The sequence below is a fragment of the Toxotes jaculatrix genome, chromosome 14 (assembly GCF_017976425.1).
Source record: "Toxotes jaculatrix isolate fToxJac2 chromosome 14, fToxJac2.pri, whole genome shotgun sequence".
NCBI lineage: Eukaryota > Metazoa > Chordata > Actinopteri > Toxotidae > Toxotes > Toxotes jaculatrix.
This window is the reverse complement of record NC_054407.1, coordinates 1,465,776-1,491,683: the sequence shown is the minus strand read 5'-3', so window position 1 is coordinate 1,491,683 and position 25,908 is coordinate 1,465,776. Positions and strand designations below refer to the sequence as shown.

The following is a 25,908-nucleotide window of genomic DNA, read 5'->3' as shown; positions in this document are numbered from 1 at the left end:
AACCCTCTTCCTTCTTCTTTGAGTTTGTTGGCAGTTGGCAAACAACAAATTGATGCACCAACTGGTAGTTTGTTTACCCTTCAAACTGTCGCCCTCACGAGAGTTTGTGCAAGAGTTTGATGCGTTCCGTTGGCTTTAGTTGGTTTGACAAATCATGTAGTCTCCCTCATCAGGCGCAGTTGTTAAGTGCGATCCCCAGTCTTTCAGTCGTGATACAAAAATCTGCTGAAGCCAGCCTGTTAGTGTCCTAGTCTTTTCAAAATCTGTAAAAACTGTGAAACTTGTGTAATGTGTCCCCAGCTTTAAGATGCAGCCTTGCTTCATCCTATTTGTGACAGGAACGGACTGCAGAGTTCCGGCTTGTCTCCAACTCATTTCATGCCATTTTGGAGTGTGTGCACTGTATCAATGAACTTGTCTGCACACCCGTACTTGATCTTCCATAGGCCCTCCTAGCTGACACTGTCAAATGCTTTTGTAAAGCCAACCTGTGACCTGCTGGGATGTGTTTTCTGTGGCAGTTACCATCAGAATCTCAGCTAGTGCTTTACTGTAGTTTTGATTTTCACTCAACTCTTTCTTAATTTGCTCATAAATCGTTTCCAGCAGTGAGATATTTTTGCCACTCATTTTTTATGCGCGATAGCCAAGGCCGGAGGCATTATGTTTCCGGGTTGTCCGTCTGTCCCAGATTTTTCTACCCGCTATATCTAAAGAACACTGACTGTGAGTACTCCAGCTATGAATGGACTTTGTTGGACCTGTTTCGGCTGAGCTGGCCTAGACTTACACCTAGACTTGGATATGTCCAGAAGAGAAGGGAAAAGATTCGAACTGAAGTAAAGGTAACCTAATCGTACAATGTATTAACTTCTAACAATACACGCTGAAGCACTTTGGTTAGATTGATGATAAGACATTCTCCATTTTGAGAAAGATCCATTTGTGTGATTTGTGTTTCTTATTCAGATATAAAATACTATGTAGCAACAATGGTCATACCGTGTGGAGCAGCTGGACTGGAAATAACTCTGCCATAACCCTTTTGCCATTTGATTTCTGTCACTGTCTCTTATCTCTTTCCTTTCACCTCTGTGGTGTCCTTCATCCACCTTGCCATCTCCCCAGTCACCTTTTCGTCTCCAACTTTTCACTTCCCTGTTGCTCTCTTCCTGGGCTGCTAGGTAGAGACCTACATTTAAAAAAAACTCATATTTACTGTTGCCATCGATCCAAGACATCCAGTATTTATCCAGTAATGCTGACTAAACGGCAAAAATCCTTTTCTCTGAGCTTCAGTTTGTAAGTGTAGTGAAAGTGCACTCAGGCACTGAGCTTTGAATGAACTGTCACTGCACTGCTGACTAATGTGGCTTTTTGTTTTTGGGATTCAGGCCGAGTGAATTTAGTGCTTTGTAAACCGGGTGCATTTGTATGTTGCACTTTCATAACTGATCTTAAATGTGGATGTTTGTGTGCAGAATGAGTAGTTTCAGAGAGGTTGTTGGCTGCAGGCCATCAGGCAGTGTAGCCAGGTTTAATCCATCCTTCACACAATCAAACACAAGTTAAAAAAACCCGCTTCCACAAAACAACCCTGTCACTATCCGTCTGCGTCTGCACTGCATTTCTAGTTTTGGAAGTTGCCAACCCTACGCACACATTTAGCAGGAAAAAAAGCCATCAGCAGTTGTTGTGTGCGACTGGGACTGGGACAGAAAGCTGTTGGAGCAGGAAGACAACATAAGGAGCTTCCTGCTGCAGGGACGGCTAGTGGCAGCTGGGCGAAATCGGTCTTGTTACCAACCCTGTGTCCTCTCAGAGTTCCTGGCACCACGCTGCAGCAAGGCAGTTTGTTTGTGTCACATTTTATGGGGATAAAGTATGTTTTTGACCTTCCATCTTTTCCACACTCTCCCACCCTCACAACTTCTCACCTGGAAACCTCGCCTGAGCTGATTAGCTTGCTTTTTACCTTTCCGAAGTGAACACAAGCATTTGTCAGCATATAAGACATTTGAGCATGCATGACAAATGTTTAATCAACACTAGCGAGCCTTCAGACATGTTTGCTAGCTAGCAAACACCACACATTTACTCCACTAGCCTGATTATTATAATTTCTTCATAGGTGAACAGTAAGTATTCGCTCATTCCTTCACCATATGGTCTGCTGTCTTCTGAATCACATGCACACATGTGACCCCCTGCTAGATCAGCCCCTGTTTCTCACCAATAATATTATCTCACACTAGCAAGAGTGATACGTGTGTTTAAGCCCCAGTTTGTGATTTGAGAGAGGGGCTTTGTGTAATTTTATACAGCAGCTGTGAGTAAAAAGGCCTGATCTGACCTGATTGGGCTAGACTTATTATGGCTTATTATGAAGACCTATTATAATTATTGGACTATATATAAGAAATTGGCTTCCCATTCATGTCTGTGTGGGTCAGGGCAAAACACATCTGCTTCCAGTCAGGTGACCCACCTGCTTAGCTGCGGACAGGGTTCAATGCGGTGCAACTTTGATCCGTGAAATCATGAGACCGGTTTGAGAGAGGGGGTGGGACAGAACTTTCATATATGTCCCATATATATTTGTATTCCTGTTTTAAAAGTGGAGGTGAAAGAATACAAGTAGCAGAGAGGACCAGGAGTTTAGACCTTGTATGCTGTCTCAGGAAAGTCTTTGTTTAGCAGAAAGGGATTTCTGATCCACCAATTCAGCGGCAGCAAGCCCTGCCCACTGTAATGGTAGTTCGTAGCTCCACCCCTGACATCCTCACTGGCACATTGACTCTGTGACTAACAATGTGACTAACAATAGTTTGCCTTTTCAAAAAAAAAACTGTAATGTTTTGAATGACAATAGTTTGAACATTTCCCCAGTGCTCACCCTCTTCATTCCTTCCTCTGCTTGTCTCCTCTTCTCGTCTGCTCTTCCTCGAATGTCCTCTCCTGTCCTCCTCCAGTTGAGCGAGGTGGAGGTGAACGGGCAGATTGAGCAGGTGTGTGAGCAGGTCTACAGCGAGATGCAGTCCCAGGCCATGGACGCTGCCATGGACAGCATGGACACCATGGACACCCTGCCAATGCCGGGATGCTTCCGGATGCGGAGTCACAGCTATGTGAGGGCGATCGACCAGGGCTGCGCTGGGGAGGAGGAAGGAGAAGGAGGGAGACCACTGCTCCTGCTGCCGTCTTCCCCACCACGCACGTCTGCTACCACCGTCAGGACCATCCAGAGCAGTACAGGTAGGGCAATGCAAGGCGGGAATGGATGTCCAAACATTTCATACCAGGGGCCACAGAGAAGAAAAAACAATTAGTTCCGGGCCATTGGCCTTTTAATTCCAGGGACTGTGTTAATGAGTGAGTTTGAAGCATCTTGTACTGTACAGTTGAATCTGCAGTGGTGCAAAAACCATAGACCATCATCTGATTGGTACCACGGGACTATGACAAGTAAAATGGCCAACAAGCCCTTCAGCCGGACTACCACAGAGGTCACTTGTCCCTACCCCTGGATACGATCCCATAGGAGCGTACCAGTGGCAGACATAATGGACATAATGGATCTTGGGCGTCGTGGTAACAATAATAAAACCATGATTAATCTAAATTGTTAGATTAAGGATAAGATTGTGTTTTGGGTTAAGATCAGTGCTTCGTTCTGTTTGGAGGACCTTCATTGTCATGGTTACAGTAATTGACAAAGAATTGGATCAAAGAAACAACACTGACCTTGGCTTTCACTTGAGACACCAACAGTAGTCCTCTGTGTGAAAGTCCTGTGCGTTATCAAACCATCCAGTCACCCCAAACTCCTCTTAACATAATTTATATTGGCTTTTTACATTTAAAATATAGAAAATTTATTTTACTTTTCATATTTTTAAGCCTTGCTCACATTCAAATCTCACCTTTTACATGTTGCTTTGTATGAGAACTGCTGTGCTGGTGCATCATTGGCTAGTGCTTGTTAGCAGCAAGCATAGTGCTGCTTTAGTCTGGGAACCGTATTCAGATCTGAGCTGATCTGATGGTAGAATGGGCCAAAAAAGGATCAGCTCCACAGCTCTCAAGAGAGTCGACAATTATCTGGCCTCTATTTTCTAGTGTGGAGTCTCATGAGATGGAGGACTGTTTGTCACATTTGTTACCTGCATCATTTCAAACATGGCACTTCCAATGTTTTACTGCTGCAAGAAGATTTTCAGGTTCTTACATGCAAAAAAAAAAAAAAAGTATCAGAACAAGGGGGTTTATTTCAACTTATCTGTGTATGGATGCAGATGTGGAAGACCTGAAAAAAAAAATGTGGGCCACTTGTTTAACAGGGATCAGTTCAAAATGCATTTTGTTATTGTCTTCTTTTTAATCTGGACTGCAGTTGTGTAGATTACATGAGTAAATAACTGTGCTTGCTGCAGAGATCCCTGGAGGGGGCGGGGGCGTAGTCGCGCTTTTTTTTTTTTTTTTTTTTTTTGTGCTTGCTTGAGTCTGGCAGCTGTTTCCGTGGTGCAGCTGAAAATCTATAGATTTTATTATTTAGTAAAACGAAAATATTGTTATACTATCGTTACTACACTATACACTACAGTGTTTTTGAATGTTTTAGTTCAGTGGTTAACTCCATGTCTACTGCTGTATTCTCAGAGGCAGTTTGATGGGACTTACAGTAACATTAGATGTGTAACACACACTGTGCAGTGACAAACATTAACGGGAGAAGGAGGAATTAGAAAATGCTTTGCATAACTGCTCTCTGCGCTCTGCTGTGCACTGTAACAATGAACCAGATATCTCGCAAAGATAATCTTGTAAAAGCCAGAGGAGGCTGTCTTCATGCATGGTGTTTCAGATGAGAACATGCCAGAGTGGACGCCACAGGGGACTGTGTGTCGGCTGTTTGGTGTTAGGATAGTCTTTATTCTCAAAGTGCTCAACTGGAGATGACCTACATTTGCTGCTCCTCTGGGAATTCTTATACAGTAAACTAAGAGGATACATGGACACACACACACACACACACACATGCAGATAAGCACACGTGTGTGTGTATATATCATTCACTCATGCAGACTCTCACACATTCTTCTGCAGTAGACACAGTACAGTAGATGGTCAGCCCTGCGCTTCCACATGACTGGAGTCTGTGCTGGCAAATGTTGCTCTCGATGTCCACTGAACTGAATTATCCACTCAGGACAGTTGTACAGCTAAATTATCACCTCAGGACTTCAGCAGCTTCATTTGGCATTTTTAATTGTTGACTCATCTACAGTGTTTGTCTGATCAAACAGGAGTTCTGATTCATAAGAAAAAAAATATTCTCACAAAGACAGACAGACACCCCATCTCCACCTGGTGTTACAATACGATCCTACTTTTTATGTGTTCACACCAGCAGCAGCAGCAGCCGTGACAGGAGGTATTCTGGTTTCTGGTTGTGAACGGAGGAATCTCAGGAATCGGTGTGGGAATTTCCTCACATTTGTTCACAATGGATGGCCTGACACCCTTCTGTGATGAAACCACAATAGCATATCATACATTTACAGCAATTATTATGCCAGACGCAGACAAAATTAAGTGGACACTTGTAAAGACAATTGATTTATTAGTTTTCTGGAGGTTATGTGTCAGATTTTGGCCCCTGAGCCCATATAAAATCACAAAGTGTTGTTTTTACCCTTTAGTTTTGCTCCACAATAAAGGACCAAATAAAACGAATCCATAAAAATAAAATTCACTGAAACAGTTTTGCGATGACTGTGCCTTCAGTTGGCATTGATCCTCTAAAGAAAACGTTCTCTGTTCGTCTGGGACGTGCAGGTATTATTTGGCGTGTCTTGAAATGTTGAAAGTACAGACTGTAAGCCCTGTAATGCAAGGCAAAATATTAGCTAGATAAAAACTGAGAGCTTTTGTCTTTTAGTAAATACAAGGTTACGTTCAAAATGACTCACTAGTGAGAAAGGCTTAAAGAAATTAGTAGGTGGAAGGCTCTGGTGGAACTGAATCCTCAGAGTACATCTAGCTGAGAGACCAGGTCCCACACATGGTTTTCTTTCTGAGGACTAAATTGAAGCAGATTGTCATTTTAAATTGGATGATTTGACTTGGGTGTTGAGAGAGCACTCCATTAGAGCTGAATCAGTGGAGCCTGTCTCGTCATGTGTTTCAAAGAAAGGTTCCCTGCTGTAGTTTCTCGGCTGATGTGCTTGACAGTCGAGAGCAGTGTGACAGCTGAAGCGTGGTGGCATTTGTGGTTAATGAGAGAGGAAGAATAAAAGATCAGCCGTAAAGAGAGAGAGAGAAAGAAAGGCCGACGGGGGGGGGGCAAACACCAGCATCGAAAATACACAAACATGCAAAGACGAGAGTCCAGCACGGAAACGCTGCGGATGCCGACGGGACTGAAAGAGAGAGAGAACGACAGAGTCAGAAGTTTCAATAGTAAAAGGCAACTTAAATGAGGTCAGTCTGAATTAAGAAGCCGTGCAGGCTGATGAGCTGTGTAAGCCCAGATAATCACCTCCTCTCTTTCTGCTGCCTCGCAGATCCAACTTTCCCACCAGCCCTGTCTGTGTTCTCCATTCAGAGTCAGAAATCAGCCCTCCAACTTTATTCATACTCTCATAAAGAAAAGAAGAGCTTAGCCTTCATGTACCATGCTGTAAGAAGGCTTTTTGGAATGCTTTCTCTCAGCGGGACGTTGCACCAGGCCCCCAGTCCTTCCAGTCTCTGTCCATCGCATCACTGTCAGAGACAGGCAAAAGAGAATCCACTGCACAGTACAGCTCAGGTAAATAAAAGTTCTAACTAGGTTTATTTTTAGTGGCTGCTGAATGAAGTCCTCAACAGTTCACCCTTCACCAGTGCTTCACTCAACAACGCATAACGGCCTGACTGCACCTGTGTACGTGACTCAGGTTAACTTAGCAGGTTTGTTGTGTGAAGTGAGTCTCTCTCAGCGCGTGAGAGAAATAACAGCACCATAAAGTGTGTAGATCAGCTCAGGTTGCTGTATGGTATCAGAGCTAAGCTAACCCAGCGTGGGTTTAAGAAAGCGAGGAGAGAGAGAGAGAGAGATGCCCCCACCCCACCCCCACCTAAATTTAATCCGTTTTTCTGTTCCTTGGAAAACGTCCAAGTCAGCTCATTTTATTACAGCTTTATTCACGCGTCTGCTACATGACCATGTCATGTAGCCCATTAGTGCAGTTAACCAGGCAACTCACCAAGGCATTGGATTAGATGATTAATTTATTTATCATTATATATATATATATATATTACATATGGTGGGCTGCCACGCCAAAATGTTAGCATGAGAGCACAATATCAACTAAAATCCTATTATTATTATTAAAAGTCCATTGTAACAAATGGCTTAAATGGGCCCTTATGGTCTAAATGCAGCCCCCTCTGTTCCTAATGATATTAACCATAAAGTAATGGCTACACAGTGAACCCGGAGCTTTTGGGAGCCCTGGAGGGTCTGAGCATGGGGGGGGCTTTTTGCTTGCTGATAACCGAGCCTTTGTCGTTTGCTTCATTGGTAGGAATGTGCACAATATACACATGAAACCCTCCCATCAGCAACAGCCATCAGTGTAGTATGTGTTAGTACAGTACTGTATGAAGAATTCTGTCACATATATTGTCAGTATTGTCAGTAATATAGAGAAGCAGAGCACATTCATTTCAAACTGAAGTGTTTCTACTGTGCATTAAATTTCACTGCTGGCTAGCGATGCCTCCTTACCCACAGATGGAGGAGGCAGAGCAGCTGACATTGACCTGACTTTGATGCTGGTGGTCATGCAGGCCAGTTGAGTTGGTGGCACTGAGCCAAGTTGGAGATAAATGTATGAGCAGTGGAGGCCAGCGGAGCCAGTTACAGATGTCCACTGTACAAGGTCGAGCCCCATACTGGGAGACGCATGCAAGTCGGTAAAAAGTTTTTGCACTTAATTAATTAATTAAAACAGCTTCCTGTACAGGTGATGCTTGTCTTGTATGTGAAAAAAAAAGTTTCCTCCCCCCTTTTGTGGGAGTCAGGCTAAAGTTCCCACAGACTGCTGAAGGCTTCAGAGCAGAGAAGCAGTTTAGGAAATAAGGAAGTGGAGAGAAGCTCTGCTGCAGCTGAGAGTTTAGCATCCGCTATCTAGCAGGTCCTACACTGTGAGCTCTGGCAACACAGCCATGTTTCATGATACCAAACTGATACAGATTCTCATTTCAACAACTAAACCAAGAACAAAACCAAGTAAATCAATCTTCAGTGAATAAAAAAGTGAACCGTAACACGTTTTAACACAAAAACCTTATTCCACAGCCTGCATCTGTGGAATCTCACCCTTTAGCTCCTGATTAGTAAAACAGGATCCTCAGCTGTTCAGAAGATGATTCAGCCACTTGACTTGTTGCACCAACTGATAATAAGAAACACCTTACAAAGTCATGAGTCTGTCAGTAACGATCTTTGAAGTTACCCGTTCTCAAAAGAAATAGATTTATACACTGAATTTGTTTAAAAAAACAACCCAGAAAATGAAGAGTGTTTTAATTCAACTCAGTTCAGTTCAATTCAATATTATTTATATAGCTCCTTCCACAATCAAAACTGTCTCAAAGCGCTTTACAGAGACCCAGAGTCTGACCCCAGAGCAAGCACTTAAGGAGACAATGGCAAGAAAAAACTCCCTTTTAACAGGAAGAAACCTTGAGCAGAACCTCATACTTACATTACCCAAAATGCAGCTTAACCACTGACAGTTCAGTCAGAGATCGGCGTGTGTTGTAGCAGCTGTGGGTCTGGTAAGCTCACTTCTTTCTAACTCCATAGCCCCAGATTATTTGTACTTTTCAGATTTGTAGTCCTTAGACCCCACCAAGGCCGTCTCAGGTGGTGTCACCCGAGGACATTTATCAGACGTCACAGCTCCCTCTGGAGACACTGAAAGCTTTATACTACTGTTTTTCTGAAACACACACCGATGTGGAAAATCAGTGGCGTTCACCTTTAAGACTTGAAAAAAAAAAAAAGAATATCCTTAAACATACAATCAAACAGCCAAGCAGTTTCTCATCACATCTCAGTGAAGTCAGTCAGTGAAGGACTTGACCTCTAAGAGCAAGAGGCTAAAGATCCCTTTTTGAAAAGAGGCCCCAGTGAACCTTTAGCATTCTGAAGGTTGCTGATGCATCAAAAACCCATTCATGAGCTGCCCTGACCCTGTCCAGCAACCTGAATATTCTGCTGAAACACTTGAATTGGCGACAAGCTAGCTCTGTCTGGAGATGAGCAGCGGGGAGAGGAGACGGGTTCACCACAGTGGAAGACTGATTTAACAGAGACAGGGAGGAGGAGGAAGACTTTACTCCCTGCAAATTTAAATTCAAAGGGTGAAAACCTCCCTCAGTGAGGATTATCCTCATATTCAGTGTTTAGCCCTGAGGTTGCCTTAGAGCCAGCACTCAAAGTTTGTTTCTAAGTATTACAGAGACAGAGATGGAGGCGGCAGAAGACAGATGTGGGCAATGATGACTTTGATTTATCTGTAGGGATTCTGGCAATTACAGTGCACCAACCGTCTCCTACAAATGACATTTACATACCACTTACCATAAACAGCATATTTGTTTTGAAAAGAACATAATGCAGACTGGGTTATATTTTCAGCTAACATTTAAAAAAAAACTAAAAGATTCACTGACAACATATTTCATTTATTTCCTGCCTAAATATTTGATCTTAGATCAGTAGATTATCTGCACAAAGTGACTATACAGCATTATTTGGGTTCATAGAAACTGCTGATTTCCGGGTCACTGCTTGTGCGGTGACCGGTTGGCTCGCAGAGTAGTTTTTGTACATTAACTTCTCTGTGTGCCTTTAAACTGCCCCCTGGGGGACAAATAAAGTGTTTTTGAATTGGAATTGAATTGAATTGTGTTTCCACCTACACCTAAGCCTGCCCTAGCCTGTCGTGTCACAGCCCTGTGCTTTGTACTCCTGCAGTCCACCCTCCCTACAACGTCAGTGTGGTAGAGAGTGTTTCATTCACTCGGTGTAATAAAGAGATGAAGGGTGTCAGCCACAGTGTAGCTGGGAAAGTGACTGAGTCCTATATGAAAGTCATCTGTAGGAGACAGTGTTGACAGACAGTCATCACCGTTGACATTTCTTATTCTACTTCTTGTGATTGCATCTTGTGATATTTCTATAAGCATCTTTTGAAAGCACACAAAATAACATGTCAACAAAAACTGTGTCTCATCCAAATTTCATTTCATTTGAAATGCAACAAAGTGTGAGAGGAGCCACCATGAAAGGCTTACATTACAACATGAGCCTCAGAGGGGCAGTTACTGTAGAAACAGTGATGTCAGAATATGCCCCGCCCCCACCAGGTTAAAGACTTTGATTCAGAATGAAAACTAACCACAGTAACAGCTGTGACTGCACAGCACCAGAACCAATTACAACCAACCACTGGACTCAATAATAATAGAAGCTTTTCTGCTGGCCCCACAGGAACATGGACTGATAATGCTGAATGCTGAATTCCATTATTGCAGTTGTTGTTCTAACTCTTGCTCGCAGCTCCTCTGAGCCTTCCACCTGAGACCAGCTTATTACTCTTGATAATTTAAGGGTTGAAGCCTGAGATCTGAAGATAATTCAGTTGAGTCCTGGACCAACTTTTTTCTGCTTTTTTCAGTGAATGGGGACAGTGCACTTTTCCAGGTACAGAACACATGCAGCTACAGTTCAAATAAAAATATACATTGATTGATCTGCGGTTTATTTTACTGCCCCTGTAGACTCAGCTGAGTTCATCATCTGTTTCCATCTTGTTTGGTTCATCTGTACACAAACAGAAATGCTAAGATGGCAGTTTGTGTACAGCAGTGCATCCATCTGCCCCGCAGCACTTGTGTGCTCTGTTTCGGGCTATCTATGGTTTGCATGTTTTAGTCTCTGTAAAGGCACAATGGTTCCAAACCTGAAAACCTCACTGTGATGGAAAGACTTCAGGAAGCTACACACACGGTTACTGCAAAGCCTCGATGTTTGCAAGTGCATCTTGTAAAAGGAGAATTTCCGCCTCAATGGGATTTTGCCTGGTTTAAATAAAAGTAGAAAAAAAAAAAGAAAGAAAAAGTTTCCGGAACGTAACTCCCACTAAAACCACAAATAGATTTACAGATCACACAGTCTGGCATTGACTCAAACTTTTTATGCAACAACACAACATCCTGGCTGTTGTAGTTTTTCTTTCATATTACGCTTGGAGACCAGTGTGAGTGAGCTTGTTTCTTCTCCAGTGTGTCCATATAGCCCATGATGCTACAGGAACAAGGAACCACACTGAAATATGACAGATTCCAGTTTCACTTCCTGTTTAGAGTTTTCACCCTGCACCGTCACTCTGTCCGTCATCTTTGCCCTTTTTCCCCCTTTCTAAGTGAAACAAGCTGATATTCTTTATCACAGTATTTGATTAGATCAAAGTATAATACAACAATATGAACAGAACAACGGTGGCCTGGACTGATGAGGTTTAATGAAAGACTTGCATTGAGCTAAATGCTAGCATCAGCATGCTAACGTGCTCACAGTGACAGTGTTGACAGATTAGCCGAGGCTGAATTGAACGTCCTTCTTTTTGCAGGTATTTTTTCTGAAGATGGCGCCGAACAAAAAAAAAAAATCAGAGAATCACCAGCAGTTATTATAGTTCATCCTGAGGGGAATATGAATGTGTGTACAAAATGTCACTTAGTTCCATCCCATAGTTATTGTGATATTTAGTATCAATGCATACTGTCCCTGAAGCCACTGAATTAGCATGGCTAAAACCTTGTACAGCAGTGTGGTTCTGCAGAAAACTGGTTTACTCCTGACGAGACATTGGAGGTCAAAGAGTTTGGTCTTTTCGGTTGTGGCTGTGAGTATTTGTGTGTGAGAGAGCTAAAGACAGTGGCAGGGCATTGATATTTAGATACAGCTAGCTGCATATCTAACAAGCCGGTTTAGTTCTCCCTCAGGCTGCGTGTTATTTATGAACACATGAGCATGAATAAATGTCATTTCACATCTATATTTAGATTTTTGGAGCCACCGGCTAAATAAGAAGCATGGCTGCAGATTGTCAAACAATGCAGATATGGGTGAGAGGAAATGGCTGTGTTCCACTGCAGCATGGGATGAATGAAAGAAAGAAATGGATGCTCTGTAGATGCCGTGCACGCTTAGTGACAGCTCCACCAGTGCGCCTGCAGAGGACACACTCCAGTTTCGAAGCGACGGTAATCCAACAAGGCTTTCACTCATCCACACTACAAAATGGATTACTATTCAATTGAGCCAGGCTAATTATCATGAATTTAACTTTTCGCTTCTCTCTAATCTCCTCCACCGCCGTATGGAAACTGAAAGTCAATTAAAGTAAATTGAATTCCAAGCCTGTTCCTTGAATCAAATTTAAACCTGAAGTTGGCACATGAGAGAGGAGAGAAGGAGTGGATAAAAGATACAGGGAAGAGGAGGGGGGGGGGGGGGGGGGGGGCTAAAATGGTTTTGCTTTTTTGTCATATTTTGACAAGGTTTTACATATCTGAAAAGTACTGACAGAGTGTTGCTTCTCTTAAGGGGTAGGCTTCTGGATACCTAGTGGCATAGTCATAAATGACCAAAATGAACTTGCTGCCTGCCTGACTCCTTTCTACAGGGCCAATAATATCTATTCCAAGATGCTCAAAAGAAGTGGAAATGACAGGGAGTGGAATGAGGGAAGCTGGAGCTATATGCTTCCCTGCAGTGAGTTCACATTTTGGGCACGTTTTACAGTAGTGTTGAACCTGGCTATGGAACAGTATCCCCTAGCCTGAGCACCTCAGCCCTTGACACCATCTTCAACCACAAAATGCTCAGAGAGAGAGAGCTAGGCTTAGCCTCTGCTTTCTTGAAACACTCTGCTAGTGTGGTATCATTTCCCTGCTGAGGAGCAAGGTTACAGGGAAAAGAAACATCTTCCACGGGTAGCTCTGGTGCCTCAAATTCCTGCTCTGGCTGGTCAGCTTTCTGTTGTAGCCAATCCCAGACCTGGTCACTGTGTGACGGCAGTCTATCTTTCTGTGTGACTCCTGACACCACATCTACTTGTATTGGTGAGAACATTAGGTGTATCTGACTGCAACACTGCTGATGGTTGTCCATTTCTGGGAGTCCCCAGGTCCAGCTGGAGTTATGTGGCTTGGTGGTTAAGCACACTGTATTTGTGCTACAACTTTTTCCTGCCTTCTTGGGAGGCATCCTCTGCCTTGTTTTAACTTGACACCACATGTAGGATTTGGCCCACTGGTTGAAAGAAGAGATTCAAAAGTCTTCACCTGGTGACATAGTAAAAAAAAATGTCAAAAAGGAAAATATAATTAGCAGAATCACCCCTCTAGACCAGCTTACATATGGTACATTCCAGGTCGTCCTCTCTTCTAAGGCCTTTGGAACCTGCCACTTCCAGTTTGAAAGATTGATCTGAAAACTCTTCATGAGGGTGATCACAGACGAATAAACCCAAGTTTAATCCACCAAATGGCCTCAATGACAATGTCATTCAGGACCTAGAACAGTCTCAGTGCTGTGGTCGAAATCCAGACAGGAAAACATCAAAACAGTTGTCTTAGGCCAAGAAGGTACTGAAAAACATATTTACAATGATTATACTAAAAGATGGTTTGATATAGGCTTGTACTTGATCATCTGTGAGGTTTGTTCTGTGATGAAGTGGTGTATGTACTGCAGTTTTTGAGGGCCTGTGGGAAACAGCCCGACACTATTTGCAGAAAAGCTGATGTCATTCAGTTACATTGCATGTAATATAGTCCCTACACCCGATATGGAGGAACTGACAGCTTGTCTTGTTTTCTGAATGTTGTCAGTAAAGAATGATGCAAATTCATGACATGACTTGGATAAGTGGATAAAAGTTCAGAGACCACTGTCACAAGAGGGTTTGTCAGCCTGTCAACAGCAGCACAGAAGGCCACATGCATAGTTGCTGTTTTTGGCACTGGTGTCAGAGTGTAAGGACTGTCTTTGCCTTAGTGGAAGCAATGGGCATCCATAACATTCATAATTTTAGAATGGAAATTCTCTACAAGATCACTGACTGAGACTCAAGCAGGGGGCCACTGTGGAAGAGAAAGCATGAATCATTCACAGGTGTTCTCAGTGATAGATAGATAGATAGTTTTTTGATTACCTCTGATCTGTAAGAGCACCATCAATCATCAAAACCTTCCAAGTGTTAAGACCCTTGAAGATGTTTTAGTCCAGAGTGTGGCCCTTACTGTGTGTGGACATCCATTGTTTTCCAGACTACAATACAGTTCTTCAGTGCTGCTGTCCTGAGCTTGTCAACATGAATGTTAAAATCACCAACAATAACTGAGGAATTCAGCTGAAAGACAGCATATTCAAAAGGTGCCTGATTTCCATAAGTTATCTCTTTATATGTTTTCTCTTTGCTCCACACAAGACTTTTTGCCTTTTCTGACGGGTGGAACTCCTCATAATAGACTCCCATGTCCAAACGTATCAGCATCTATCTCCATTCCTGTCTCACTGAGATTGTTAATGGTTCAAATCTGTTTTTCCAGCTGTACTTTTGGGGGTGACTGTGGTCCGTGTTTATGCTCACCTCTGGCTGTCTGCCACATGTCTGGGGTCAAAGTTGGCTGAGCTAAATCCACAAATGTTGCCCTCTGTGTGACTACAGCCTTGCTCTTATCTTTAGGTTTTAGCCAAAGTATCCCAGCAGGTGGAATTCCCAGGCACAGAAGATGAATTCATTGCTTTAGCTTAAATGAGTCTTGGGAAAGTTATGGTGTCATTTAGAATTAGTTGTTCATCTAAATCTTGTGGAGTTCAGTTCTGATGAGCTAACTCACTGACAGGAGACACTGGGAGACACTCATGGAGTTCAGGCGACTTCCCCAGGGACAATATCCTTGTCTTGAATATGGCAATCTGCTGTAACAGTTTCTGACAGTCTGTGCACCTAATCGATTCTGATGAGCAGAGAGGCATCGAGCAGTCTAAGGCACAGTTCTGCCTTTAGTCCACTGAGTTACTGGTTGGGTTGCGTTATCGCTGTGGGTGACAGAGGCAAGCCAGAGTTGTTACCGATGATTTAGATGTTACAGGAAACCTCATGTGTTGAGTGTTTTCTGATTTCTCACATATGGTTAAGGGAAAGATTTTGGTTAAAAGAAACCAACGTTTATTCTTGGTATCAAATGGGATCTGAATCTGAATGGGTCCGTTGTGTCCACTGTCAAAGTCTGGACCAGTATGTAGGGTTAAGGGGGATCTACTGGCAGAAATGGGATAGAGGTTTCTAGCCCAGTATGGACAAACCAAACGCTGGCCCTAGAGAGGGCCTTTTACGTTACCTGAACGCCATAGTAGGTTTTCCTACTCACTTGGAAAGGGAGAGATGAAGGGAGGGGGGTATTTCGTTGGTTGCAATCTGCAACCTCACCAGTAGATGCCACTAAAGCCTACGCACTGTGATGATGATGATGATGATGAACACCTCCAAAATAAAATGCAAGTGCTGCAATAAATACTTAAACCATAATGTGTGATTTCCTTTCTTCTTTCTCGTACTTTGTAGTTTCATCTTGCATCACCACTTATAAGAAAACCCCTCCACCAGTGCCACCCCGAACCTCCACCTGCTCCACAGCCTCGAAGCCCTACATCTCCATCACAGCCCAGAGCAGCACAGAGTCGGCACAGGTACTGGACAGAGACATTATGATAATCTGCTCCTTGTGTAGTTAACAGAGCATCAGAACATCAATCTGTGATGAAATGATGTGCTTTCCTGCTGAGACTCCACAGATAAGCTTTATTATTACCATGCCTGTGCACAGTTAGGTTATTGGATAGCCACTTTGTTCGTCTTTCGTTTAACCAGGTAACCTCACACCCAGGCAGGAAACTCAAAGCTCCCACCTTATACACACCCTTGTTTACCTCTCACACACACACCATGTAGTCCCAGCAGCCATCTTTGAGTCCACCATCTTGTTTGCAGGTTCCTTTGTTTACACCATGAGGGCCCAGCAGCCATTTTGAATGAATTAGTTTTTATCTGTTTTCACCACAGCTTTATGTGTAACCAGTCATTGGCTTAGATATTGTCTTTGTTACCTGTTAAATAAATGATTTTGAACGGGAGATTCACCAACCTCTACTTTCATGTCCAAACCCTTCAGCCTTAACTGATGGTAGTTTTGGTTGGAGTTATTAAGTAGGTTATTCATCAGAGTTTCAGATTGATAGTTTGTGTGCTTTATCTGACTGAATCAGTGGATTGGCTGACCTCTGCCTGTATAAGGGTGGTGCTGAAGTGGATTTAATCTAAATTAAATCCAAAAATTGATAAGGTGCTGCAATTACAAATGTACTTTCACTATCAGTAGACAATGCTATGAAGATGACAGCAAATCAAATCAATGAATAAATGAAAAACACAATGTGAGCCTTTGCTGTCATTGAGGTTCACTCTGCTCCTTATGTCTTCTCAGTGTGTCACACTGCGATTCATCCCAGCACAGCAAAGGGAACGTGCATCAGTCACGGGCTGCAACATTGTGTTTTCATCCAAAATTAAAAATTCATAAGTAATGCTATAGAATATTAAAGGTCACATTAGCACTGTGTCTTGAAAGCGATGTTCCATGTTTTGTAAAAACCAACCAGGATGCATACATGGAAGAGGAGGGACCCAGAGGTGACATGACCATCCAATCAGGGCTCAGTAACTCAACAGAAAGCATTGACAGCATGAAGGCCTTGACAGCTGCCATAGAAGCTGCTAATGCACAGGTGAGTCCTTTTTTATTGTTACCAGCCATGACAGTGTGGCAGTGTTTTCACCTAGTGAGTGTGAATAAAAAAAAAAATAATAATAATAATATTATAGTAAGAGACTACTGATAACTCATGGAATAATACGGTGATGAAAACTGAGTACTCGTGGGTCATTGATGATTGTGGCTGGTGCGATTGCATTTTTTGTGAATTGAACTGTTTATGTATAAATCAATATTTGCCTTGTGCAAGTAAACAAGATGTAACTTTGTAATGACCACCCAGAAGTTATTTCCCAATCACGGGATGTGATTATTTGTATAGACTCCTTTTGGATCGCTTTTCTGAATCTATTGACAGTTTAACATGCGCTCTCATTATTCACGTGTAGGTCCATGGACCAGCCAGTCAGCATGTCAGTAACAGCACCATGACAGTCAGCACCCCCACCCCCTCAGTCCTGAGCAGGGGGATAGTTGTTGAAGACCACCGGGAGGAATACAGGAAAGAAGCACTCAGGAAGGGCAAATGTCTCTCCATAGGCATCCAGGTATTTATGAGTCATCAGTGGAGGTGGAGAGACACAGAGGAGGAAATAATGGGCTTTAGTTATTTATGCAGTATATAGAGCCAGTGTGTTCGTGTTTCTGCCTTTTAATTTCCGCTCACAAGATCACTTTACACAAAAATAAAACCAAATAAAAAACCCACCAAAAGCAGTTTAATGAAACAGTGTGCTTTAATTTTATTATTAGTCTTGATGAACAGGGATTTATCCTGTCTGTAGGTGGACGGACCAGAGGAGGTTCCGGATCCAGAGGACCCGTCCAAATTCACCTCTGTAGGGGTGCAAGTGGAGGATGACAGAGGGTGAAGCACACGTTTTTCCTTTACTCTTTACGCTTTTATAAACAAACAAGGCTGGACCTTTAGTTTCAGAGCAAGCAAGGGAAACACATTTATTTACGAATTACAGGCAGGTGCCCCTATGAAACACTGAAACAGGGTTTGCACACTGTAGTCATTCCCCCTGTTAAGACTGGCCTTTTAAAGATCATGCATTTACAGCATAAGTGATGGGGGTCAAAAATCCACAGGAGGTACTAACCTTTCTGATCATTCAAGTCAGCCTCCTTGGCTTTGAACAGGTATCTTGTATAACAGGGGAAAACAATCATTAGCCACACATATCCATCCTTTTTCGCTGTTTTCCCGTGTGCTTGTGTTTATTTCCTCCAACAGTTCAAAGAATTCTGAATTGCCTGTAAATAAATGAATGTGGTGAATGTGTTGGGACTAACCTAGCAACCTGTTCAAGGTCTTTCCTCAACCAGTCAGTTCCCGTAGCATCTCAATATCTGTGAATAGAAATGCATACGTAGTGTGGTGCTTGGTGCTAACATAGACCTACCCTGAATAGACACAGGTCTCACAATGTGTAAGAGATAAAGCTCACTGCCTGTTATGTATGTTTTTTTTAGTTAGTCACAATATTTAAACACTGTAATCTGATTAGATTATATATATCAGTCACATGTGTTGTTACATGTGATGTGTTTCCCTCAGACTTTGATTTGAGCAGATTTGGAAGTCTAGCTGAGTCATTTCCGGCTGTTGTGCAATTATTTCTCTCTTTGGTCACAAACAAACACCCACACACTCATCTTCCAAGGTTACCCTCTGCTATAAACTCTAATAACTGTTGCTGAGTGTCACAGGCAAAGGAAGACAGCCCAGACATCCTTTTTCCTGATCCACATCCAGCTCTGGAGGATCCTAAAATATTCCCAGGCTGAGCTATGTAATCCATCCATTCCCAAGCCACATGTGATATACAAATTCTCCAGCATGTTCTCCAGCATATTCTCCACTCCAAGGTCTGGCCCCCCCAGTTTCCCCTGTTCTGGTTGAGTTGCTGCATCCCTGTCGTGGCTGATTCATTCAGGGTCTGTGAAATGCTCTTAGTCTGGCCCCTTATATGGGACCAGTTTGCCTTGGGAGACCCCATCAGAAGCTAGCCCCCCCCACCCCCCAACAATACAGCCAGTTCGCTTTATTCACTTTTTGTTTTCTTCTGGTGGTCAGGTATCGTCGGTTCCAGCGCTCCAACAGTGTGACAGCAGCTGTACAGGTAAGCCCCCATTACTGCTGTTACTCTGCTCAAATCATTGTGTCCTGCATGGGACTTGTCCACTCTTTGCAGTCAGTAGAAATTAGGCATGATTGTCTGTCACTATTTGTTTTTTTTTTTTTTTATCTAAATCCAAATTTGCGGGCATATATTTCAGAACTTTATCATAAACTCTATGTTATGTGCTTCACATTTCCTGAAAACGTCTGCTGAACATCTCAGTCAGTCAGATGAATGTACATGACAGCATATGTTCACATACAAGACATATGACGTAGCTCAGTTGTCATCAAATTATGAGAGTGCTGTAAGTTTAATTTGTTCATTCCTTTACTTGTTCCTTGCCTCAGAGGTCAATGTGAGAAGTGTCTCATATCTCATATGACACTTGAATATAAACATTTGTCCATTCATTATTATTACAAATTACAGTTAGAGGATTGTGCAGTCTTGGCAGATCACTGTTCAGTGTAAGAACATCCTTTCCAGTACAGTTTATAGTTTCCGAAATGTTGAATTTTAGTGCATTCTGATTTTTTGAGAGTGAACCACTGTCTGAGTCCTTTTCATACCATTTACTGTTTGAAGGATAAGGGCATTTCATTGAAGCACCTGATAGCAGATACTCCAAAATGACCTTTCCTTTCTCTCTTAGCAGTAATTCTTGTGAAATCCCCTGCAACAGCCTTTAACTCTCCGCTCGCACATTTTCCCTGTAAAGCTTTCAAGACTGTGTTCATGAAGCTGAGGCAATGTTCAGTTGGTCGGAGAAAAAAAAAAAGGCATTCTTGGTGATTTCTCTAATGTGCCGATCAAAGCAGAGGGCGGGCTTCAAAAGTGACATCCAGATTCTTGACGATCAAACTTGGAGAGATCATATAGTTGTTGAGAGGTACTGATCTAATTGATGATTATGTTGAGCAGGGTTTTTTTTTTTTTTTCTTTTTTTTCTGAATATGGCAGTAGGAAGTCATACTATGGCATTCAGTGAGTCACAGCAGCCAAGCAGGCTCTTCTTTTCAAAATAAAGCATAATGCAAGAGCATCTGCAGTGGAGCAGGGAAAATCAGCTCCATGAGCACAGCCCTGAGGTACATCAGGGTTGTGATGATATATATATCTCATGCTTGTGATGAAAATCTCTATATGCTCCTGTTAAACACACAGACCTGAGACCCCCGGCAACACAGTGGAGTTCTACCCTGCTCAAGTAGACTGAATATAATTTGGAAGTGGGGGGACCTCTAGTGGTCAGACATGCACATAACATACCTATAATGGACAAATGGGATTGTCCATTTGTCCATTTGTCCATTTAGTCACTTATTAAGAATTTCTCATTATCCCATCCAGGCAGATCTGGACATGCCCGACTTGCTGGACACCCCTCTGGACTCCCCAGACACTGACTTGGAAGTCCTGTCATCTGGTGCCATCTCTCGACAATACTCCCGAGATGCCGCCACCTCCACCGTCAGCATCCAGGGCTCAGGGAATCACTATCACGCCTGTGCCTCTGATGACTATGAGGATGTGGGCTTCGACCCGTCCATCCTTCCCCCTCCAGACCCTTGGATAGACAGTGTAACAGACGACCCGCTAGATGTCAGCTTCAACAGCTCTTCTATACTGGAGGTATGTGGGAACTGATTGGGTTATATGACGTGAACAAGTCCATAAGGTAAAAGATGATTTCATGAAAATAAAAACAACACAGGGTGCTCTCTCTCTCTCTTTCTCTCAGATTCAGGTATCTTATCTCTGCTCTCCTCTCCAACAGTGATTAAACACAGCTTCCACTCTGCGCTTATTAATTACATCTGCTGTGAGTGCCGCTGCAGTATTTGCATTTTCAGTTGACCCTGTTTTTAATAGCACTTCTTTAGCAGAGGAGACCAGCTGCTCCCGGGTGGTCCAAATGTTTCAGTATTTTCAGGGATGTTGTTTCTGTTTTGCTCGCTGTTGTTTTATTTATACAAATTAGTGTTAAATACACAGAAATTCAAATATTAATGATACAGTTATAGAAAATAAATTCCTAAGACTAATCTGACAAGGTCATGGATTTTTAACCGTTGTTGACCTGGGGTCACAGCGTCAGCAGTAGTAAATGGAACTTCACACCACAGAGCTTCTTCTTCTGGGATTTTTCGTGCTGCTGGAAATGTGCAGACAAAAAAAAAAAAAAAACCCAAACACTTTTAGCTGAGTCAGTAGTTATAAAAGCAAGCAAAGCAAAGTGGTTCCTGACCTTTCGGGGAATAAGTCAAGGGGGACGTGATGCTAATGGAGCTGGAGGAGAGAATATTATTCAGCAAGCGATGTTACGGTGTTTTTGTGTGATGGAGGTTGTACATCTAGACAGAGACCTGCAGGAAAAACCCTGGGGCAGCTGTAAGAGTGAGACAACTTTCCAACAACTACTAACACGGAAATGCTGATGAACTTGTGACTAGAAACCCTCGCCATACCCTCGCCGACATACACCCTCGCCCAGGCGACCCAGCCAGGGTTGATCATGGCCTGTATAATGCTGTCCATCCAAAGCCATCTGGATGCCCTCTCTGCAGCCTCTGTGGTTTTGTGTTGGCTTTTTTACTGTGCCGTTTTGTGATGCCAAGGAGCTTGTTAGCATCAGACATCGAGTCTGATTTTCATAAAATATACAATAATGTCATTAATCTGTCAGCCCTTCCAGGAATTTTTAATCTTCCAAAGTCATATAAAATGAATCATAATAGCTCATATAACAGTAACGCTTATATGACCACATGATTGTCTTTATGTTATTGTGGAAAAATTGCTTCAGCAGGTGTGTCGGTACATGTTGTGAAAATGTGAAATGTTTGAATAGCAGGTGGTGCAGCGTTCAGTGTGTCAGAGAGACGGACGCTGGTTTCTGAAGCTGCTGCAGGCCGAGACCGACCGCATGGAGGGCTGGTGTCGACAGATGGAGCTCGACCAGCGAGAGAATGACCTGCCTGAAGATAGTATGTCTTTTTGTGTGTGTGTGTGTGTGTGTGTGTGTGTACTATGTAGGAAAGATTTCAGAGAGAACCTGTTTATTTTCCATCTAAATATCTGATCTTTCAGTACAACATCCACCTGTAGTGACTCCAGCATCATGGAACTGTTTTCTGGTAAAAAAAGTAAAAAAAAAAAAATAAAAATAAAAATTGTCACAAGTTAAAAACAAATAATTACACTGAGAGCGTCTGTAGTTCACGTGCTGTACATCAGCACGTGGAGATAAAACAGTGTGCGGTACAGTGTCTCAGAAACAGATGGACGGACTTTAGCTTTAGTTTCTTTCTGAACTGTGTCTTTGCTCCTAGTCCTTGGGAAGATGAGGAGTGCGGTGGGAAGTGCTCAGCTTCTGATGTCCCAGAAGTTTCAACAGTTCAGGGAGCTGTGTGAAGAGAACCTGGTGAGTCTGAAACACCTTTACTCACACTGAGAACAGGCCATCAGTCATGTACCATCATGTTTGCTGTAATGTGTAAGAGATTTTTGAACAAACTAAGATTAGAATGACATATTCTCCTCTGGAATGCAGACATTCAGCTTTTGGCTGTCCCCCCACCATCAGGTCAGAATTTCAGTTTGTCCTATTCTTTGGTTTTAAGACCAAGTACTTGAAAAACTAATGTCTTCAGTCTCAGCTGTGGCCTGGGTTAAGTGCAAAATCCTTTCAATTCATTTTGCTCATCACTGAATCGCATCTTTCATACTGCTTCTTCTCCATCTTCTCCTTCTTTTTTTCCCACTGTCACAGAACCCCAACGCCCACCCTCGTCCCGTGGCCTCAGACTTGGCTGGTTTTTGGGACATGCTTCAGCTGTCAATTGAGAACATAAGCTTGAAGTTTGATGAGCTTCACCAGCTCAGAGCCAACAACTGGAGACCCCTGGATCCCCCGGAGAGAAAGGTACACACACACACACATAGAAGCTTCTAGTGTGCCAGCAGGCCGACTGGTTGACCAGGGATGGATACATCATCTGGATGGCAGGTTTAATGTGTGCTAGTTCTTTCACTCCATGGCTATTATGACTGTGACTCATGAACGTCTCATTTTGGCAACAAATGACTCCTGTCTGTGGTGCCCAAAGGGATATTTCACTGCACCCCTGCACCTTTGCTCAGAGCAAACCCAATGTTTTTAAGATAGTTGAGGTAAAAAATTTGCTAGCTAGGTTCAACAGAAATCTCTAAAAGAAATTCTATAATAAATACTATGTTCTGCTCAATATCTAATAAATATCTAATAGAGTAGATATGAAATGAAAGCTTCATTTCGGTGACCATAATAACATGTGAAATATCCCTCAGCTACATTCTAAATCATATGCTTTGCAAAGTGTCATGTTGCCAGTAGCCTTGTGAGAGCCTGTGAGAGTACACATGTTACACCGTGCTTTGTTTAAAATGTATCGTCATATCATTTGCAAATGTGTTTGAATACTGCTGGATCTATACATTTGAAGCAACACCCTGATTGGCCTCAAGGGGGCACTGCATCCGATTTTTTTCCTTCAGACTCAGAACTATTCATACCTCTGGTGTCAGACTGCTCGGTGGTGTAAATGCCTGTGGAGTCATTTTAAGATTTAACAGCCGAACATGTGTGAACAAGAACCGATGTAGATAAAAAGTGGAAATGAATCCCGCAAAGTTACCTTCTCATTGAACCAAATTCCAAAAATATTTGCACTCCATCAATGAGATTGTTAATGTGGTGGCAATTTAACATGTCAGTCTCATGTCTGAACAAGCACCCAAGGTCTCTTTTACGTCAGTCGGTCGCTTTACATATAGCATGTGAGCTAATAGGAATTAAATGAGAGTATATATATATATATAATATATAATGATCACACACGTGTTGGGCAGTCTGAAATGCCTTTAAATAGAGATCATAATCTGCCACAGGCTGAGACTAAGACAGATAGATTTCCCTCTGCTTATCTTTAAGTGTAATCTGTATATCTTTCTCACATGTCTTCTGCCTGGTCTGTTGCTCTCTTTCAGCAGTGTGTCTGTTGTGATTCTGCATCTTTGTGAATATTGACTCTGATGGCTTCCTCATTTGTGCTCTCATTGTTGTCTTTTTCTTTCTTGTGCTTTTTTTTTTTTTTTTTGTGTTGACAGTGAAGGCGCTTGCAAACAGCCACGCATCAGTCTGCATAACTGCAATGCCACCACACCACAGGGCCTTGACAACCTCTGGGCCTCCGTAGACCCATCCTGTCTGTCCTTCCATCCCGTCTGTCCACGCTTTCCTCCTTCCCTTATTCCTTCCTTCCTTCTGCCGCCTGCAAACCTCCTCGCCATGCGTGTTTTTTTTTTTTTTTTTTTGTTCTGTGTGTCGCAACTGCCAGTGTGAAGACAGACAGACAGACAGGAGAGTGTGCGGCTAATATTCATTCTCCACAAGTACATTATGCTGTGTGGAACCACAGTTTACACACAGTATAAACTATAAATGTAAAAAAAACAGCAGGGAGCAAATATTTTTTTATTTTAAAACACCAGTGCAAAGATGGGAATGCCAAATAAGTCTATTGCTGAATGTCCATATGTTTGGGATATCTTTGTCTCGCCACATCAGCTGGTTGAACCTGTCAGATCATCTGACTTCCTCCATTTCATGACCCATCAGATGTCAGTTGTTGGAAGCCATGCGTTCTAAGATCTCAGCAGTTACTTTGCTGAGATCTTGTCGTAACTGATAGGAATGATGGACAAATGCATTTAGTTCAGTTCAATTCAGTTTTATTCATATAGTCTCAAATCACATAAGTTATCTATATAAAGTATTTATATATTAAATGCCTGCCGTGCATGCATGAAAGCTGTGTCACACACACAAGCTCACATTTGGCAGTAATGCACAGTAGGTCCAATTTTTGCTGTCCCCATGTCCCCATGTAGATAGATTGTTGTGCACAACACAACTGAAACACTGTGTGATGCTGTATGATCAAAAACAGAATGATGTATAACGTCTGATTCTTCTCACCTCTGTAACTGGCATCACAGGCACACACACGCATATACACGCATGTCTGTCTTTTTCCTGAAACGTTCTGCCCTCCCTCCCCCTACGTTCCCTCTCCCACCAGGAGAGGCGGCTCCCACCTCCAGTGCCCAAAAAGCCGCCCAAGGGCCCCCACCACCACCCCCCTCTGGCCAGAGACCGCTCACTGGAGAGCTCCGAGAAACAGCGGCAGGAGGCCAGGAAGCGCCTGATGGCCGCCAAGCGAGCCGCGTCTGTACGCCAAAACTCAGCAACGGAGAGCGCTGACAGCATCGAGATCTACATCCCTGAGGCTCAGACAAGGCTATGAGGGACACTACCAGGGACATACACAGGGACGACATGCAGTACACAAACACGCGCGCATACACCATAGATAACACAAACACAAAAATGTATGGTTGTCCACACCAAGGTATAGGAGGTGTAATATGAATACATTATTCATTATGAATGAATTATTCATGTGTTCTCAACATGACACTGCTTCCTTTCGGATTCACAACTCATCAACACACACTGGTGTCAGGGTCTGTCTCATTACAATCATTCCAGTTGTGCAGTGAAGAGTAAAACTCCTGGGGATCTTCGCCGACATACTGCTACTCTCTGGGGTCTGTTTCATTTCTGACCACACCTCTGACAGGTGTAGTTGGTTTTTGGTCCCTAAATGTGCTCTGTTGCATCTGAAACCACCACCCAACACTGATGTCTCGGGTCTTGAAGTACACCAGTACATCTCAGTAGAATCAGTGCAGCTCCCTGAACACAGAGCCCTGCCAAAGCTATTTGAATTTCACAAGATGCTGCATACCTTCACCCTTCAGTGAGTAC

General features: G+C 42.9%; 1 protein-coding gene across 1 annotated transcript in view; it reads left to right on the top strand.

The window, feature by feature from the left end:
• LOC121193022 (disks large-associated protein 1-like) overlaps positions 1–25,384 on the top strand; it is a 41,995-nt gene extending 16,611 nt beyond the window's left edge. Inside the window, exons 4-14 of the mRNA XM_041055120.1 lie at positions 2,973–3,255; positions 15,699–15,823; positions 16,793–16,918; positions 17,295–17,453; positions 17,691–17,773; positions 18,989–19,034; positions 20,388–20,639; positions 21,892–22,024; positions 22,370–22,461; positions 22,810–22,962; positions 25,160–25,384. Coding sequence (XP_040911054.1) covers positions 2,973–3,255; positions 15,699–15,823; positions 16,793–16,918; positions 17,295–17,453; positions 17,691–17,773; positions 18,989–19,034; positions 20,388–20,639; positions 21,892–22,024; positions 22,370–22,461; positions 22,810–22,962; positions 25,160–25,384 — 1,677 coding nt within the window. The remainder of the gene's footprint in view (positions 1–2,972; positions 3,256–15,698; positions 15,824–16,792; positions 16,919–17,294; positions 17,454–17,690; positions 17,774–18,988; positions 19,035–20,387; positions 20,640–21,891; positions 22,025–22,369; positions 22,462–22,809; positions 22,963–25,159) is intronic.
• Positions 25,385–25,908: the final 524 nt, after the last annotated feature.